This window comes from Protomyctophum parallelum, assembly GCF_964188405.1.
Source record: "Protomyctophum parallelum genome assembly, chromosome: 21".
NCBI lineage: Eukaryota > Metazoa > Chordata > Actinopteri > Myctophiformes > Myctophidae > Protomyctophum > Protomyctophum parallelum.
In genome coordinates, this window is record NC_139713.1 from 16,220,977 (window position 1) to 16,241,925 (window position 20,949).

The window sequence follows — 20,949 nt, forward strand, 5'->3', positions numbered from 1 at the left end:
ATAATATTGTGGAAACGCGATGCAGTTGAGCTGTGAGAAGCAAAACGGTGCGCTACACATGCTACTAACGGCACGACTGCAAGACATGCTAGGGGGTTACATGCACACGCGCCATTTTGGAAAGAACTTGGGGCCCTTCCCCTTTACCTTCACAGGTGCTACCGCTGATACTAATGAAGGCTCTGTTCCATTCTGGTCAAACAGAGTCAGGGTGCTGCTATTGTGACCAGTGGGTCTAAAAGTGTCCTTGAGTGGGTTCCAAATGGCCCTGTACGGGTGTGTAACTCTTGAGAGTGTACAAATGGAACCAAATGAATCAGGTCCATTTGTACACTCTCAAGGTTATGGAGAATCCTTGAAACCACTGCACACTAAATGGAACAGAGTCTTGATTAGTATCATCAGCAACACCTAAGAAGAGTTCCGGGTGCATATAGTGCAGAGTGCATATATAGGCCATTGGGGGGGGGGGGGGGGAAGAGGAAAATTAGAATGGAAAAAATCACACCTGTGTGAACTGAGTGGTGCAACTCCCCTCTCTCTCTCTCTCTGTGTAATTAGCAGGCAACAGTGCAACACTATCTCGCTCTCTCTTTTCTGGCACAACAGCGCCACTTTTGCCTTACTCATAGTCACATAGGTGACAGACGGACATTGCTGTTCCTTGGAGTGGTTGCACCACTCAAAAATAAAAATAAAAGATCACAACACATTGCGATGAGTCATGAGCTTGCAATGTAGATCGGCTATTTTAGTGAACCTCCATCTGTGGCAGGAGTTCTGGGTAGTGTGCTTATTTGCATGTGGGCATGAGATCGTATACATCTACGCTCGTGATGTACCGAGCCACTCAAGCGCCACTCAAGTCTCGTCTCCCCACCTGCTCATTGTCGTGTTCAGCGTGTGCTCCCATTGTCTCGTCTGCCCGTCGGGTCCTAATCTAATAAGTCTGTTTGGTGCTTTACACGATGCTCTGTAGTGAATGACGAACACAAGGCACATCAGGGGCATGCCCTGAGCAACAGATGGCTTTAATATTCAACAAATGAACAAGTTCTGATCTTTCACACACAAGCACTTTGGAGGGGGAGGGGGGGGGGGGGGGGGGGAATGAGATAGAAATGCAAACTATGCAATAGAGTCCTCCCTCTTTTTGGGTTGCAAAAGCCAGCTAGGCAAGAGTGATTGAATCAGGTTTGTGGTCGCTTGAGGTGATGTATCGGATAAACCAGAAACCTAACCTCACAGAAACTATGCCTAAACCTTAACCTTAACCCTAACCCTAACCCCAGTTTCTAGTTCCTGGGTGTCCACCTCTGAGGACCTCTCATGGGCGCTTTCATGGGCTGCCTTTATTATCTTCATCGTGCATCGCTTGCACTGTACAGATTGTTCTCAATATACTTATTACTTGCGCAAGCAGAGTGTGCAAGTAATAATTTCGCCCGGTCCGTATGCACCGTCCCAGCCAACCCGCCACTTTTGATGCGTATGCAAATAAAACAGCAAATTTGTGCCTGATTTGCTGGGACCAGATTACATAAATGACCATATTTCTTACGTCATCATTGAGAGCTAGTCATACATATAATATATAATATAATCTGTAAAATAAAATGGCAAATTGTGCCTGATTTGCTGGGACCAGAGTACATGGTGTGTATATGTATGACTAGCTCTCAATGATGACGTAAGAAATATGGTCATTTATGTAATCTGGTCCCAGCAAATCAGGCACAAATTTGCCGTTTTATTTGCATACGCATCAAAAGTGGCGGGTTGGCTGGGATGGTTTTTGGCGCAAAGTAACCACAGTATACCGCTTAATCAACTTACAAATTATATATATATAGTATATGTATGACTAGCTCTCAATGATGACGTAAGAAATATGGTCATTTATGTAATCTGGTCCCAGCAAATCAGGCACAAATTTGCTGTTTTATTTGCATACGCATCATAAGTGTATCCTTCACAGAGATACTGAGATTCCACAGTTTACAGCGGTCGAAAGTAGTTGCGCGCTCTGCTTGCGCACTAGTTGGCCATTTATGGCCTACCAGTGTGCACTCGAGTATGCACTCGACAGAGTGCAGTTCTAGTTTATATTGTGCTTGGTTCTTCCAACATACTCATTACTATGTATTATTCCGTATACATTACTGTACACTTTTCTGTATATATATTCTGACTATACACGCCACTCTTACTTTCATTGTCAAAGTATTTTCATCTAATACCGCCGTTGAGAAGCCAACTAGCTAAGCCGCATACTGTGAACCCTCTTGGTAAAAGTTTAATAGCTCACATGTTTTAAACTTTATAGCAGCAAACTGCTGCTATAAAGAGTGTTATTAAAGCAAGCATTAAAGGAGAATAGCTAATTAATCAAGGACTGTCTTCAAACTGTCCAGGATGTGTGTGTGTGCGTGCGTGTGTCTGTCTGTCTGCGGTAGAGTTGTTGAAAATCCTGATTTCCCATCAAAAGGATGGCATTGAGCATTAAGCCATTGTTTTCCTCATTACCGCACTCTCATTCCCCCTCAGGCACCTGTCGTTAAGTGGATGAGAAAATGAAAATGTTCTTGTCGTACCTTATCCCACTGATTTGATTGTGCTCCTGGGTTCCACAATCCCGTTTGCTCTCCGAGCCCTCTGGACTTTGTTTTAATTAAGAAAAAAGCTCTTCAAGGTTACAGGGCTCCCCCCCACTTAGTTTACATTAATTTTCCCACAAGAAAGTGGGGAAGGCGTGTGAATGTTTGAGTGCCTGTTTTCCCCTCTACATTTAGGATACACACTTCTGGTCGTCTTGGCCTCTTAAGAAAAAAGCTCTTCAAGGTTACAGGGCTTCCCCCCCACTTAGTTTACATTTCCCCACTTTCTCAAAATATATGTTTGCGTGTGAATGTTTGAGAGAGCGCCTGTTTTCCCCTCTACATTTAGGATACACACTTCTGGTCGTCTTGGCCTCTTAACCTCGACAGAGGTTGGAATGTCACAGATAAAGACGCGGCTGAGAGGAAGCGTCACATTGTTGCCAGCGTGCTGAAGAGGTCCCCTTATCGTTCAAGGTCAGGTGTCTTCTTGTGATCTACTGTGCCGTCGTCCGGAAGGAACAAGTGTCAAGGTCTGCTCGCTGTCGAGATGCGTTGCCATCGACTCCGTTTACACGGAGAGTCTCAAAGGGCGCAGACTTGTATTTGAGGCGACTCGATTACCCACTTCAACCGTTGTGCTCTTTTCAAGGGCAAAACGGCTGACAAATTAAATATTGGAATACACCATTTTGGAACACGTACATAACTACTGTAATGTGATTTTTTTTGCCAACGTTAATCTCACTTAGATTATCATTGTACATCAACATGACATAAAATAGACTGTCTATTTGCTCAGACACTGACTGTCAAAGGGAATTTAATGTTTGTGTAGGACAAAGTTGGTGCGCACACACACCAAAAGCTGGATATAGGATATAATAATAATAAATAAAATTAAGTACATGTACAGTCCAATACTCATTTTCACTGTGCCGAGCCATTGATGGAGACAGGAGACCATGCCGAGTCTGTAATTAATGGAGAAGGAAGTAGAAAAGACAGGGGTACAATAAGGCGAGGGCCCGGGGCCTCTAACATCTGGCAGACAGGTTCCATGAAGCTCTGTCTAAGACCAGGGAGACCCCTGACTCCTACGGACGTCTCAGGGACGTAGCCTGACGACCACCACGCCAACCCTGTCCGTCAATGTCCAAAACACCAGCCCTGGGTACGCGCACAAACGAACGCACGCGCGCAAAGAAAGGGTTTCCCCCATATTCATGCCAATGTTTGTTTACAAAAAAACTAAAATCACACTAGTCATACATCAGGTTTCTTTTTTTAGCCCATTTTGACCTGAGATTCGATTCTAAAAATGTCTTCTTCATCCTGACAGTTTTCTGAAAATGCTATGTTTCCATGTCGGTCGTTCGCCGATTTTTCAAAAAATAGCAGACCTACAAGCTCGTAGCGCGCCACTCGGTGGCGCGCTATGAGCTTGTAGATCTGCTATTTTTCAATAGCTAAAGCATAACATAATGCTAACACCAAAAGGGGTTCCCGCCCCAAAATGGGTTAATTTGGTACAGAGAGCTGCAGAGCTCTTAGATGGATTTTGGACCCAAATTAAATCATTGTTTAAATGACGCTGGGGATTTTTCTTTTTAAAGGTTGCTTCCTTGATTACACAAATGAAATTACAGTGGGGGTAAATACATCAGTCCTTTCCGGTCAAACGGGCAATCAGCAGTGGCACTCTGCTCAATTGTCCACGCTAGAGATAATACTTTGCATGCCGCACAAGGCCAACTGTATAATGAGCTCCTGATAGGAGCATCTGGCATTTAGATGCTAATAAATACCTTAACAAGATGCACAAAATGACCATGCTGCTCTATTGCTAAACTAGAAAAAGTGCCCTTCTGGGCACAGGTCTCCACCAGGATGAGCAGATGTGAAGAATTCCAGGCAAAGGTTTTTCCTTGGCCTCTAGGGAGTTGGCATACAAAGTTATCCACAGATCCGTGCAGTTAGAGGTAAAAACAGTTTTCGGCCAGTTATAGCGCCACCTTGAGGCTGAGTTGAAATTGTTCATGTGGCATTTCGTCCTCGGCCTAGTGGGAATGTGGGTGCACAATTTCACGGAAATCACGCGATGTGTTCATGATTTGCAGCATTTTGTTTGAAACTGAGCACTCCTGTGAACTTTGGAAGCCAATCTTAACCAATCAGGATGGAGTGTGAGAAATCTGAAAGACCGGTTTCGTTGAATGGCTCTAGAGAGACTGTGTACCAATTTGCGTGATGTTTGGACAAAATCTGAAGGAGTAATAATAGAAAATGTGTTTTACATATGTCGGCCTCCTGGTGGCGCTATAAAGAGCAGATGTGAAAAATTCCAGGCAAAGGTTTTTCCTTGGCCTCTAGGGAGTTGGCATACAAAGTTATCCACAGATCCGTGCAGTTAGAGGTAAAAACAGTTTTCGGCCAGTTATAGCGCCACCTTGAGGCTGAGTTGAAATTGTTCATGTGGCATTTCGTCCATGGCCTAGTGGGAATGTGGGTGCACAATTTCACGGAAATCACGCAATGTGTTCATGATTTGCAGCATTTTGTTTGAAACTGAGCACTCCTGTGAACTTTGGAAGCCAATCTTAACCAATCAGGATGGAGTGTGAGAAATCTGAAAGACCGGTTTCGTTGAATGGCTCTAGAGAGACTGTGTACCAATTTGCGTGATGTTTGGACAAAATCTGTAGGTGTACTGTGCAAAAACTTGTTTTGCACAAAGCGGCCTCTTGGTGGCGCTATAACAGGCCGTTCTGGAAAGTTTGGGGCAGAGGTTCATCGTTGGCATCCAGGGAGTGTGTGTGCAGAATTTGGCATCGACCGGGTTAACGGTGGCCGAGATTAGCTGCTCACGGACACACGGACGGACACACGGACGGACGGACGGACGGACACACACACGGACACACGGACGGACGGAGTGCAAAACATACTCTCCCCCCATGCCTTCGGCCTGGTGAAGACAACAAAAGCAGGTATATCAGGTTCGGGGCGGCAGTAGTTTAGGGGGAAGAGGAGTCAATCTGGTGATCAGAAGGTCACCGGTTCTGTCAATAATGTCCCTGAGCAAGACAAACCGCTATTCATATTACATACATCAGCTGGGTGAAGCTAAAGCAGAATTTCCCCCACAGAACTATAATATATATATATATATATATATATATAAGACAAAACATCAGTATGTCCGCTCTTTAAGGACATGCTGTGCTACAAAGAGATCGAGTAGGAGTGTCCATTTACCGTATAAAATGGACCCATAATCAATTTTTACAAGGGCAGAGTTAAATTGTGATGCTTTGTTTGACACACACACACACAGTGTCTCACACACACACACACACACACACACACAGTCACACACAGGCAGAGTCACACACACACACACACACACAGAGTCACACACACACACACACACACGAAAGATGAATGTAGCCAGGCCATGCACTTCATCATCACAGAAGGCTGTGTGTAGGTACTATAGGGAGACTCCCCCTCTACTCCTCCTCCAAGGTCAAATCATACAAGAATAATAAATACAAAAAAGTGAAACGGGGAGAAATAAGCAAGCAGGTCTGGGAGAACTGCCAAGGGCAGGAACCAGAACAGAGGACAAACAGACAGAAATACACGCAGCAAAAACCTCTGTGTCCATTTGTAAAAATATATATATAAATGTACCAAATACATCTCGTGCTCAGAGTTAAATTAACTACACGAAAACCTTGCAGCATCCATATTTTAGCCCGTCATAACAGGCAAACGGATTCATTGAAAATAGTCGATCAGAAGAAGGCAATGTGCGGCGTGTGAGCTTGTAGATCGGATATTTTCGGTAAAGAGATTTGGTGTAAAGGAAAAGAAGAAGGGGACCACGTATAGAGTATAGCTTTAAGTGGTTAAAGATGGAGTGCCATGATGTTTTTCCCCCTTAAAACATGAACATCAGGTATTATGATTATACTAGGAGGAAGATGTAATATTTTTATTTAAGCGTTAAAATTGTGTTTTATGTGGTCAGACCCAACAGTTCATTAAGTATACCTGGTTTTCAGGTGGGTGGAGAGTGATCCATCTGAACTGAAGCCACGCCCACAGCTGTTATGTAAGGGGAGGGGTTAGGGGAGGTGATGAATTGGGCCTTTTGGCTCAAACATGGCAGCTACGGTTGCTGATTAAATGCCATTTCCTCACTGCGCTTGTGAATAAATAAGGCTATGGGTATGCATGTGATAAACAAACGAACACCCATGCATTCATCACAGCCTTCATAGGATAACCTCAGGCAACAATGAAAGCCCAGGCGAGGGGCGACAATCTGCCTTTATAATATGGAGATTATTCTACAATGCCATGTCATCTTGTACACGCCACATTACCTCGGCAAACAATACAATTCTGCTTCCGTGAATAAAACAGAAACGGGACGGGAACATGAATTGGTTTTAAGAATAACTGAATGACAACTCAACTGTGTGAGAGCAGAAATCAACACTTCTCTTTTTACAGTGATCTAATTTTAGCCAGTGTGCACCTGCAGGCGGGGGGGGGGGGGGGGGGGGGGTCGATGATGTATTGCACAAAGATCTCGCCTGAGACAAGCATTTGGAGGCCCGTCTTGTCCAAAACGTGGACGTCAATGTCAACTGCTTGAGAGGACGTGTAAACTTGGGAGTCCTGTGACAGCCCGGTGAGGAGACATACTGTACCAGCTGTCATGTCACGTTACATGACGGTTTGTCTGCTGCGATGTCAGGGATTTGAAGCCAAACTGGGGAGGAACAGGACATGATGGAATCTGCCCAAATGATCCACGCCTCTGCTTTTGAACCCCCACCCGACCCGTTGTTGTTTCAAATTGAACCCTGCTTAAACTGCAATATGGTCTCCAACGATTGTTAAGATAAAAAAAGGAACAGTCAAGAGTGCAGTCAGACCGACCCAAAATTAAGCCACATATCCCCTCCAACGAATGCAAATTTAACCCATTCTGGGCGGGAACCCCTTTTGGTGGTTTAAGCACTATGCTATACTTTAGCTATTGAAAAAATAGCAGATCTACAAGCTCATAGCGCGGCACTTGAGCTTGTAGATCCGCCATTTTTGAAAAATCGTGAAAATGTGTCGCAAATCTTTGAATATATATTCTTTCAGAGCGAATGTTTTTAACTCAAATGTTTGCTTCTGGGGGGGGGTCCCTGGAACTACATATTTTCAGATGGGGGTCGGTGGCCAAATATATACAATTTGTGGGGTCCTTGACATATATATTTCGAAAAGAAAGGGTTCAACTAGAATATTAAAACGATTGTCAAGATAAAAAGGAACGTTCAAGAGTGCAGTCAGACCGACCCAAAATAAATCCTTGTGACCAGTGACCACACGTCCACCTCCAAACGAATGCAATTTTAAAGTGCTCTCTGAAAAGGCCTTTAGTCAGAAAACTGTACTACAACAACACAGGATGCAACTCCGGGAAGGAGGAAATAAAAGCCTGTCCAAGTCAGAGAGGAGAAAATTACACACATAAGATCAGTACTTTGTACAGAACACAGCGGCACTTAACAGTATACACCCACCCACGCATTCTTTCCTTCTCTTGCTTCCCCCCCCCCCCTTCTTCTGGAAAGCAAAATAAAAAAGAGAATGCAACACATACAAAGGGATTTGGCGTGATAACAGCAGGGTGTCCCACTGTCCAGACTCTTAAAGTGTACAGTATATGAGCCAGGCATTGTTGAGCTCATCCAAGGTGGGGTTGGGCGCGTTCTGAACTCTCTGTTCTCGGGCCAGATGTTTCTTGTTGGCCAAGCACAGAGAAGGAGTGTGTGGGGGGGGAGGAGGGGAGGGGGGGGATTACACAACTCTCCCTAACCCTCTAAGTGTTCAGGCTAAGCAGGAAGCTGTGAACGTCTTCGGCAGACAGGAAAAGGGGGATAACAAGAAGGCTGTCGCTGTTCATTCGTATTGTGTAGCGTTACGCTTCATACACACATAGAGAACAAATGTTCTGCCTGTGTTTCATGGCTCAATGCTTTTCCAATGGAAGTCACGCCATGCTTGAGAATACAGTAATATGTGGTATTAGTAGAGTAGGCACACACACACACACACACACACACAATAACATTATCTGCAAGAGTCTGGGTACTCCCAGACAGTTGAGTCGCGAAGATGCTGACGTCGTCCGGCAATAGTGGGCGATGGATGGCCAATGAAATTCAAGTGTCGCTCGCCGTTGTTCTCCCGCTGTTAAAACGCACTGTAAGAGCAGCTGCTGTAACTTGCAGCGTGGGCGGGGCTATCGGGAAGCACCGCCCGCCCACGCTGCAGCCGCGCACAAGCTTCATTTTCCATCCACCAGCTGCTTAAAAAACAGGAAGTGACTCCTGCTCCAAGCTGCATCTTCGTGAGGCGACTGTCTGGATGCGGGTAATGTTTGTGTGGCACCGATTACCAAAGCTTAAGAGTGTGATGAGGAGTATCATACTATAATTCTAACAATGTCTGTGTGTGTGAGTGTGTGTGTGTCAGAAACAAAGCATTATCTCCTCATTGCCTGCACCAATCGCTCCCACTTTTCACACAGGCATTGACCATATGAATATGGAGGGCGTAACAAAGCCCTTTTTTCGATTTGACACATTTGACACACAATGAATTTATTAGTGAATTAAAAATGCGACCACAGTACCCCCGCGGCCACAAGGGGGGGGGCAAATATCTCACAACGGGTAAGGGCTAGTATGATTAATTCACCGTAACTAAAAATATATATAAATCACACCCGTGTGAACCGAGTGGTGCAACTCTGTGTGGGGGTCCCCCGAACTTCTAGACACACAGGAATGTGCCCAGGGTGCCGTACCGGTTCGTGTCCGAAACGGTCTAGAAATGACAGAGTTACCGCGTTGGGTTCGCCGAAATATCCTGGCCCCCAGGAACACTGTTGGCATCTAAACAGACACGCACACACGCATACAAAGGGGACACACATTGCTGTTCAATGGAGTGGTCGCAGATCACAATGTCTTAGAACACCGTCCATGCAATGTTTGTGTGGAATACTGCGGTCACCGGAGAACTCAACTCAACATCTTTGCTTGCTAATGGACGATTAGGTAGTTGTGCAGGACTAGATGCACATACATTTAGTTTCAGAGGGGAAAGATGCTTATAAAAAGGCTTGATCCTCAAACTATGATTCCTGTTTTTGGTCACTTATTTTTTCCATGTCCCGGAAGGCTCCCAGAACTGATTCTAAATTGTTTAAGCTTTCTCATTCTCTCCTCACACACACCGTCACTTTCATTGTGCTACCACCAAAATGTGCACACACGCACGTACACAATGGAATGTGCTACTTTACCTGCTGCATTCCTCCTAGATGCAGGCACTTTTGAGAAATTGGTTTTAGATAAGTCATCAATCAAGGACAGACAGGACAACCTGTCTCTTCAACAACAAAAACAACAACAGTGTGTGTGTGTGTGTGTGTGTGTGTGAGGTTGCCCCTTTCATAAAGCTTCAATCATAAAATCTCAAGGACCCACACCTGCTCTCATTACTGTAAGAGCTGAGAGCGAGTGGCACAATGCTGCAGTCAACTGATACTGTAGGTCATCAAAGATTTGCAAAGCAGCCCCTACGGTTGCTATCAGCAAACATGCAAATATAACACTACTGCATCGCCACGTCTGTGCAAAATGCTTCACAAAGAGACTTTGTCCTAGCCGACTTACGGTAATTGAAGTTCTCCCCGTAGCACTTCCTTTGAATACGTAATTGTCAAAACAATTATGATAACGACCACGACTTTCACATTCCCCCGCTTCTGTGCGCTGCACTACGCCGCCATATTTTATCGTTATCCTCCTGACAGATTGGTCTGCATGACATTTTTGTTCAGCGGAAAAGGGGGTTTCTACAATTTCCCTGGTTACATGGAGCCAGAACACTCCCGGAGCAGATGAAAGGGTTACAATACATGGGTTATTATTTGTAGCCCGTGACCAATGGGCTTTCTTTCACTAGAATTAGAACCCACATTCAAAATAAACTTATATTTTGTATATTTGGGATTCACCTAAGGGGAAATTAATAGATAGGTAATAGGTAGAGCTACTTTTAGAGTAATACAGCTCCGGAATTCAACGGATACATCACAGAGTACACATCATATTGAGACGGGTGATGGTTGAACCATAGAGCAAAACTAAAATCATGGGCCAGAGATCAATCACACAACGTTGAACCACCGTCTCGTCTCGTAATAAATGAATAGCCGACTACTTTTGTGTGAATGACTGCTTTTCCCATTTCATTAGATATCCCACACAATACAGTAGAATAGCCCATGGCCAAGAACTAGGGACATAACATGCATTAATATGATATTGATCGGTGAGAATATACACTGAAACACCAGGGTTTATATGGGCACACAGGGATCTAATGAGCTAATGTGATGTGACGCTCTGGGAGCTTGTAGATGGGCTATTTTCAGCATGCGCCACCAGCGCGCAAACTAAGTATAACCCATTCTGGACGGGAAACCCTTTGGGTGTTTTAACTAAGCATTATGTTTTATACTTCAGCTATTGAAAAATAGCAGATCTACAAGCTCATAGCACGCCACCGAGTGGCGGGTGGGAAGGGGAGTTGCACCACTCAGTTCACACGGGTGCGATTTTGTTATTTCGACGTCAGGCCTAAATGGGATAAATGTGGCATGAATGTGAAGCGAGAGGAAACGATCCCCCTTGGTAAGGTTGTCTGACTGCAGCGCAGAGAACGCACCGTTCCACTTTGTTTGCATGATTAACAAGAAGAATGAGCCGCGGGAGACGATCGATAACTGCTGGCCTTTTACCGGATTGTGTCTGATGTCGTAACCCTATAGCTGGTGTGCCCTTCCCCATTCACACGGCCAATTATGGGACATGATCAATAGGCATCGGCAATTGGATATCGGCGCTTGCTGCTGTGCTTGTGCTTGTGCTGGCACAACCCCCCCCCCCCAAAGAAAAATCCACGAGTAACGCCAAAATAGAAACACTTGACTGAATAATTTCCGTTTCCTTGGGGCAAACGGGAGAGAGAAAATATGAAACTGGCAAACTGCTTATAGTTCCCCGCAGCAAGACAATTTAGGCATTTAGCAGCAGACACTCTTAATCCGGAGCGATTTACAGTAAGCAAGGTAAACATGGCAATACATAGAAATATACTTGAGCCTGCTCGTGTATGTTCACGTGCACGTGTGTGTGTGTGTGTGTGTGTGTGTGTGTGTGTGTGTGTGTGTGTGTGTGTGTGTGTGTGTGTGTGTGTGTGTGTGTGTGTGTGTGTGTGTGTGTGTGCATGTATATAAAGTGTATTACTGTCTGTGCATGAGAACATACGTACATAGTTACATGGTGTATACCAGTACGTACAGTGTGTGTGTGTGTGTGGGGGGGGGGGGGTGTGTGTGCACTGCTTCCCAGGAGCAACATCCAGATGCTAACCTATGGCTGTGACTGCAGGAAGAACCCACAGTCAGTCAGTCAGTCAGTACTCCGTCCACCACAACGACCAACACCAGCACCGCACAGTGACCGCACGGACGTCAGTGATTCCTCCACACGTCATCCTCGCCGGCTGCTTCGTCGCCACCCAGTCCCCGTATAGCATCACTCAGTGCTGACAACACGTGAGCGGTGAGCGCGCGAGGCAGCAAGCATGTCCTAACTACACCTGTGTATTAAATGCTTAGGACAGCGCGTAAACGAGAATGTCAATTAACCCCAATTTTGGACGGGAACCACCTTTTGGTGTTTTAAGCATTGTTGTTATACTTTATAGAAAGTTGTTATACTTTCACTCAAATCTTTGCTTCTGGGGGGGAGGGGGGGGTCCCTGGAACAACATATTTTCATTTGGGGGTCGGCGGCAAATACAGATCGTTCTTGGGGTCCTGAGTTTGAACTACATATAATTATATATATATATATATATATAATATATATATATATATATATATAAATAATAGTGAATGTTCTGTGTGTGTGGGGGGGGGGGGGGGGGCTCGAGCAATGTCCACAGCTCAGTCTAATCCTGTCAAAATCCTGATTAAGCCTCAAAGTCGACTGATGGACAAAAAGACCTCTTCAGTCTGACCTTATTGTATGCTGGAACACCATATATCCTTCCTGAAGGTAGCAACCTACAGTATACTCTCCATACAAAACATGATATTACCCATATATTATATATAAGTCTAGATGGTGGTACAGTGAGTCACTCTACGTTTTCAATGCTGGGTTTGAAAAGGGGTGACTTTTGTACCTAAAGAAGGCTTGCCTAGTGACTGAAAGCATGCAGAGAATGTCCAGCTTGTGTTCATCTGTGCCTTCCTTCCCCCCCCCCCCCCCCCCCCCCCCCACAACCTGCTCTCAGCTCCCAGATGCATTCAACCCAGGAAGTGTTCATAACGAGCTCCATTAGCGGTATTACCTGCATCCGGCAAGCGCCGGGTCACAGGGGTCAACAGTAGACCAAACGCTGAGATTAAATTACCCCTGGGGGCCAGCTGGGTGGGTGGGTGGTGTCTTCCACCCACCCCCCCCCCGCCAGCCCACAGCGGTCACAGAGGAAGCAAGAGCGAGACTGGGGAGATTTTAAATGGTAGGTGGGCAGGAGCTCTTTCTCTCTCCATGCCGGTTTTTTAAAGTTCACACGGTTTCTTTGATCCCATTCCCACCCGGCAGAGCTTTACTAAAGCCGCGGCCCTTTCAAGGTTAGAACCGGTGAACAAAAGAGAGCGGTGCCGAAGAACCATATTATACACTTTGTCGTACGACGGTATATGACCGTGGCAAAAATAGCTGATCTGTTGTTTTCAGTGGGCGACATCACACAAATCAGTACATAAATTAGGGAGAGTCACTGCCGGACTCAAAACAGTGTCAGCCCTCAAGAAATTACATAGAAGAATAAGTCAATATTAAAGCACATTCCCTGACCTTTAAACAGCTCATATTCAAGTCCGTTCAAGCGCTTACTGCACCCGGGCCCTTATATAAATCATACGCATTATGAATACCATAACTTTTAATTACATATTAATGTGGTTGATGGAAGACAATATATATATATATATATATTATATATATATATATATATATATATATAGTTAGTTGCTGAAGTGGTTTACTTGCTTCCAACCATTGTTGTTGAGAGACCCAGACAAAGGAGACACTCTCTTATTGTGGGTGGGTGAGAGCCAGTAGCTCAAACAGGAGAGCTCGAGGCTCAGCTGGTGGTGGTGGTGATTGCACTCCAAACACCGGTAGCTACTAGTACTACAGGTAAAACACACACATCCGCCTTAGTCATCCCAAAGGCATTCGCAGCTACCTCACTCGACTGAGAGGAAATAAGGGGAGAATAGGAGGGGGGGAGAGAGAGAGAGACAGACAGACAGACAAAGAGTAAGAGAGGACAGAATTCCCCCACTGCTAAACAATACACAAAGGGCTTCAGAGAGCCCGTCAGCCTCGTCTTCCAGACACAGCCTAAGGCCCACCACTCAGGATAGTGAACGATACACACGCTGAGCTCCCACCTATCCTGGCTCTCACACACAAACACAAACACACAGTGCTCATTAGGCAGCCAGGTTATGTGCACACTCAACCTTGACGTTTAGCAGTATTCAAATGATATTCAATCTTGCAGTGGCTTGCGTGGCTGTTTCCAAATCTGTGTTTTGTAAAGGGGCAGGCTGCTATGTACTGCTTGGGTCATGGACAAAGGACAACTGTAACAACTAATTTTTGATGGAGAGAGGGGAGAAAAGGGTCAACAAAGTATATAGGATTTCAGTGGTCAAAATAGAAATAAAGTGCATCTCTGCAGTATATTGGGTCTAGGCTTCATGGTCAATATAAAAAAGGTTAGTGTGTTACAACTGGTTTAGAATGACTAATTTAAAACATGGTGACTTCAACAAGCCGTTTATAAGAGCTTTTGCCCTACTTATTTACGTAATCCTTTTAAGAGCATCCAATGCACAACAACACACTCACCACAGTCTTATCAAATACTCCTTATCAAATAAAACTGCCTATATAGCTTACTCTGTGGTAATTAGTTAATCATTTATTACTTACAACTTAGTCAGCACAAGCTGACAGCTACTTTGGACATGCCAGTAATAGGCCTCCATGGTCAGGCCTGGCCATGGTTTTGCACATACCATTATTAACGCATCGTAGTGCAATGCAAAACTTGTAGTTCCATGTTCACTATTCATCATACAATGAAATATGTAGTGCTTAAGTTGATAATGTTTTGTTCTCAAGTTAAGCTTAACTTAAGCTACTTTATGCATTTCATTATATGCACTAAGAGAAATGCATCCTCTTTGTTGCTGTCCAAGAATATCTGAACATCTCATTACATCGCATTTTAGCCAAACTGGAACTCCACCGACAGATCATTACACTTCCTTCTACAGTTCCAGTTTAAATTCACAGTTCTACACAGGGCTCGACAGTGCGACCAGGTACTTGCATTGGCTACTAAAAATAGCACCGTGCGAGTTGTAGAATTAAATTTGTAGCACCGGTGCGACTACAGAATTTGACCATTCAATCGTGATAAACTAAAGGCTCCGATACAGCAAGTGCACATTCTATAGTCGCGGTTATATACCTACATTTATATTTCTGAACAGCGGTGTCGTTCGCCAAAAAGAGCAGATCTACAAGCTAACAATGTGTCGAGGACTCGAGGCTCAATGTGGCGTTCATTTGAAGATCTGTCCCCTTTGCTCGCTTATAAAAGAGTGTGCGCAGCACAATACGAATGACTGACCTGGCTGGATACATATTAATCAGTGGCTAGCTCTGGTCCATAGCTCTAAATTAAACTCATTAGAACTATGGACAGAGCTAGTCAGTGGCCTGCATAACGAGCAACGGAAAAAAGGCAAAGATCCCCCCCCCCCCACCACGCCAAGGTGTATATGTCCGATGTTCTGTCTTAACTGAAGCCAAGGAGCCTCTGCACTCACATGATAGAACAGCAGGATAAAAACGGATAGTCTGTCTGTCCATCCATGAATATAAATATTGGGATCATTTCTGAAAAGATAATATTTTGCCATATTGTCAATGGCAAATATTGAGACGTGTGGGGACTAAAGCTGTATATAGGAGGGGCTCCTAAAATAATTTGTGTGCTACTAGATTTTTCAACTTAGTAGCACACGTGCTACTTGGAAAAATGCTAAGCGTCGAGCCCTGGTTATACATCATAGGAGCTGCCAAATACTACCAGTGCCTTCTACCGTCTGCGACCGAGCAGCAGCACTCGAGCAGCAGGGGGCTGAATACATGCCTTGCTCAAGAGGACCACAAGTGGTTGGGAGAGGAGAGAGTCTTACTGGGTGGAACATGGGCAACGGGATGCTTTCCTACCATAGCCTCATAATGATACGAACAACATGTGGAGTGAAAAATTCATTCTTTACTGGTTGAAAATGTGCCATTGAGCGCCAATCTGCGATTGGCTAGGGCTGACATGACGTAGGCGTTTTCCGTCCGTAAACACGAAGAAAGCCAAAACACACACGCTCCTGTGTCCTCATTATTCTTTCTTTGAAAACATCATGGAGCGTGAAAAAAGCTTTCCTCTCCGCTTAATCAGATATAGGGTTTATTAATTATGTATGTACTGCTGCAAATAGAATCTGCACAGCAGTAGCGCACTGACATATTCATGTCAGCGATTAAGATGTCAGCGATCTAACCAAATCGCAATGGGCCTACTAACTACTACTGTACTGCACCCACAAGTAACCGCAATACAGCGACTGAATGTAATCACAATGTGCTACAGCTGTCCCCATAAGCCCCATTCCTCGTCCAGGTCACACAGTAATACACCCAACGACAACATTCACTCCCTGCCAAAACATTTTCGAGGATGCCGTGGAGTGGACCAGAGATTTAATAGCAAGACGTGGCCAGAGAGGCAGGGGTCCATTTCAGAAACGATCAATCACACAGCAAATGGAGCGGGTGAGGGGAAGAAATTTGTCCAGAACAAATAACGTAATAATCGGCCCACTTCAAGTTCTCGTTTGCTGGGCCCTAGACGCCGGTGAATTAGTGTGTTCGGAGCGTTACAGCGCACGTCCGCACACTGACCTTTTCCACGTCATAAATCACAAACTCCTGTTCTGCTGCCAGGATTTTGTTTAAGCCAATTTGTCACAGAGGGACCCCCACCCCCTCATGCCCCTCCTCACCCATGTCATGTGTCCACACACACACACACACACCCACTGCAGCTTCACATAGTAGAGACTGGAGGAGCATGCACGGGGCCGATGATGGGAGGATCAAAGCATGCCGTCAAGCCCTCTTTCCTCCTTGTAATCATGGAGGCCAGTAGCTCCTATAGAAGCAGATCAGTCAATGCTACTGGTGAAAACCAAGGAGGGAGACGAGAGAGTGACTTACTGAAACTGCCTGAAAAAAAAGCAGCAAGGAATGTGCAAGGGGGGGGGGGGGGGGGGGGGGGACTGGCTAATAATATACCCAGCAACGTGAACTGGACTGAAAGTGTGTCTCTCTCTCTCTCTCACACACACACACACACACACACACACACACACACACACACACACACACACACACAGTGCAGAGAAAGTCTGACAATACTGGCGTCAAAAAGATGTATCTCTCTGGCACAATATAGACATTCCAACCATTGTAGGCATACTACTGATAGGCATCATCTGAAGATCAGGGCATCAGAAGGTTGGGGGTTACTAACAATTCACATAGGCGTGTCTGTCATTTGACGCACGCACGCACACACGCACGCAGGTGTCATGGAAGGTGTGCAGAGAAAGTCTAACAATACTGGTATCAAAAGATGCATCTCTCTGGCACAATATAGACATTCCAAGTAACCATTGTAGGCATACGGATATTAAAGAATCATCTGAAAATCACAGCATCAGAAGGTTGGTGGGTTACTAACAATTCACATAGGCCTGTCTGTCATTTGACGCATGCACAGACAAGCCAATTCACATAGGCTTGTCTGTCATTTTGACAACTGCAGTTACTGCACTAAATTGACATTCAAAATATTATCCTGCTGGCCCAGCTTCAGAGTACATATTTACTATTGCAGAATCCAACCCACATCTATCATTCCAAATGACAAAACACTATCACTTGGAAGTAGTAGTATCGGACAAGGTTTAGTAGACATACGACCATAATGATATCATACCTCCCATTATCTATACAATATACATTCACTCATTCTCATTCCATGCTACTTTGCTCCTCTTGGCCATGGACTGACAGCAAGCCCTTTTCTCAACCCTGGGTCGTTAGACCAGTGCTTCTCAAAGTGGGGTCTGGGGACTGGGGTCAGAGGGGGTCCCCTGTGGAAAAAGATAAACTTTTAACTATTATTTCAGTGACCGGCTAATGGCTATTAAGTGGGCCCAATGACTGATGTATAACAATGACCATTTAGAGATCATAGGTTTCACTCTTTCCACTGTTATCACCTTAAAGTGTATTAAATATGCAAATTTCATATAATGTATACTCACGTATCCCCAATGGAGAGATGGACTGACTGACAATATTAATGTTGAACCATAGAAGAAAGTAAGAAACTAACGTTGTGTGGGGAGGTGGGTGCCTGGGTGGTCTTGGGGAGTTGGGACCGGGTAATATACAATGGTTTCTAACATTCTGATCTGGTACACTCGTGTATGAGGACAAGGGCGGGCTAAATGGAATCCAAGTCACACACAGTCACACACACACTCTTGCGGGTTGAACAGAACAACATCTGGATGGAAATAGTGCCATCCCTGGTGAGCAGTGGCTACACACAGAGCCGTCAAATCCATCATCTGCCTGCAACCTAGGACTAGGTTGCACTGCACAGTGGTGTTGTTGGTCCGTGTATCATTTCATTTCTGTACAAGTCACGTACTACATGCAACCCAAAACAATGCAAGGGTGTCTGCTGTGGGTGCGTGTGTGTGTGTGTGTGTGTGTGTGTGTGTGAGTGTGTGCTCGACTCACCTGTGACATCTGGGGCCTGAAATTTATCTCCTTTAGGTCCACTGATCCCGGCGAGAGATTGTGCAACATCTGGCACAATAGCACCCCATCTCTCAATGCCTGTGCCAGGTCGAAGACAGCCGCAGAGGGCCACACGACCCGGTGGTTCGGGGGCAGGACCTTGCAGTCGATCAACCACCGCCCGCATTGCCTCCACTCCTCCATGTCTGCCCGGTTCCAAAGAAACACACACACACAAACAAACTTGTACGGCTACTATTATAAAGTTGAAGGACGTATATACTGGTTCCGTTCAGACCGCTGCTTGATACAGCGTGCGGCTCCCTGCGCGCAAGAAGGGCGATCCGGGCTCCGGGGTGGGGGGGAAATCAGTCGCAGATGATAATGATTCGCCAAATGACAGTAACATCCATGGGTATATTCCAAACGCACTGCATTTCAACTTGACGTGTTGTGGTGGTAGTGGATCGCAGGCTTCGCAGCTTTATCGGCGCCCCGACTCATGTCTCCTCTGTTCCTGGCGTGGGTGTTATGAGCAGGGGGATCATCATCATTTCAATATAATTTCAATAAATCACACAGACGGCTCGTTTCACTATAGCGACCAGGAAGAAATCTGTGCTACGACGAGGATTTCCTTCTCTTCATTCTCAAAAAGTTTCCTCGCGGCAACCCCTCCAACGTCAGGCTTGACACACACTGACACACACACACACACAGCGGCCGTGCGTAAAACAAGACGAATAATAAAATCACGAATAAAAAACACGAGTGGTATCTGGTCGTATGATCACATTGCAGCGTCGTAGACTAATCATTAATCCGTGTTATAAATAATACGTGAGAAAACCATCGGTGCGAGACGAGTCCTCTCCGCGGGGTCGATCTGTCCAGTATAGTTTCGGCGTGAATCGACCTATACCTATACTAAACCTACCTACCGCATTTGCAATGTAAGGTTCGTTGTATCGTGGCCTCAAAATGATGTCCGGGGAAACTTGAGAAGCAAGAATATTATCCTATTCAGTAGTTTGAAAAGCAGAAACGACGGACGGACAGTCACAGTACACCACCAGCAGAAACAAACAAACAGCAAGCAAGCAGCGTTTCAAACAGCCGTCTACTACTACTTGACCATCATTCGGAATCCCCCAGAATGATCTCTAAAACATGTCCCTCCCTAGTATCCAGCAGCGGGAACATGTCCGTGTGGACAGAGTCAAGAGAGAGACAAGAGACACGCACAAAAACACACTATATCTGGCGTTCACGTTGATAGTACGGGCGGGGGAACTCCGCGGGTTCGTGCATGTGTGTGTGTGTGTGTGTGTGTGTGTGTGTGTGTGTGTGTGTGTGTATGTACGGTCGGTACGGGACCATGTACACACACAAACCAGTAGAAATGGTCGCGCTTCGCTGGTATTAAGTTGGAATTCCTGCTTCGCTTCCGTTTGTGTCCTGTCCTCCTCTCCCCTCTCCCTCTCCTCGTTTCCCGTGTAGATGATGGTGGGGTTTTTGCTTTGCTTTGCAGGCACAGCCACTAAAATCTGAGCAGAAAGAAAGCGGCGCCCAGCCAGCCGTGTGTGCGTTTGGCTGGCGGTGAAACAGGCGATTGCGCAAGCTCCTCGCATGCGGGACTGATCATTATGCAAAGGGGGAAAAAACAAAAAACTTAATAGGTCTATCCACTGTGACGTGATATATCATGGCGCTACATTTTAATCTGATGTTTTTAGTACTACAAGTCAAAGTTGCCGTCGATGCGCCATCTGACGTATGGACTTGCACATTGCATTGGTGGCATTCCCATTTCCTTAGGCATTCTTGTTTTGTTTATTTATAGGCTTTAAATAATAATTAATACATCAAATATTAAATCACAGCCTCTTTTGGGTTTCATTTTTCGCGCAGACGAAATGAAAGCCTGGGTATCGAGGCTACTTTTGGGTAGACCTAGGCCGCGTGGCTTATTTTTTTAATAGACTTTATACTCACATTACTCAGACAGAGCTCTGCCACCGCCACGGTGCCACGCCACCTATAATGACCACCCAGCGTCCATTAGGCTGATATCGTCATTACCATGGTGTCCAATATTAGCTGTCTCCACTCTCCATACCGTCAGACAGCAACACGTGCCTCCAATATACCTGATTGGAGGCAGCCAGGTGCTGATGGTATCTTCTGATTATGGGCGCGCTGTAGCCTGGCTCCAGCCCCTGAATAGC

The 20,949-nt window shown here is 45.4% G+C and overlaps 1 protein-coding gene across 3 annotated transcripts in view; it reads right to left on the bottom strand.

Annotated features, from left to right (window-relative positions):
• The window catches only part of vav2 (vav 2 guanine nucleotide exchange factor), a 279,748-nt gene extending 259,719 nt beyond the window's left edge, over positions 1-20,029 (bottom strand). For all 3 annotated transcript variants that reach the window (XM_083793516.1, XM_083793515.1, XM_083793514.1), the window contains exon 1: positions 18,722-20,029. In XM_083793516.1, coding sequence (XP_083649642.1) covers positions 18,722-18,925 — 204 coding nt within the window. In that variant the 5' untranslated portion in view covers positions 18,926-20,029. The remainder of the gene's footprint in view (positions 1-18,721) is intronic.
• Positions 20,030-20,949: the final 920 nt, after the last annotated feature.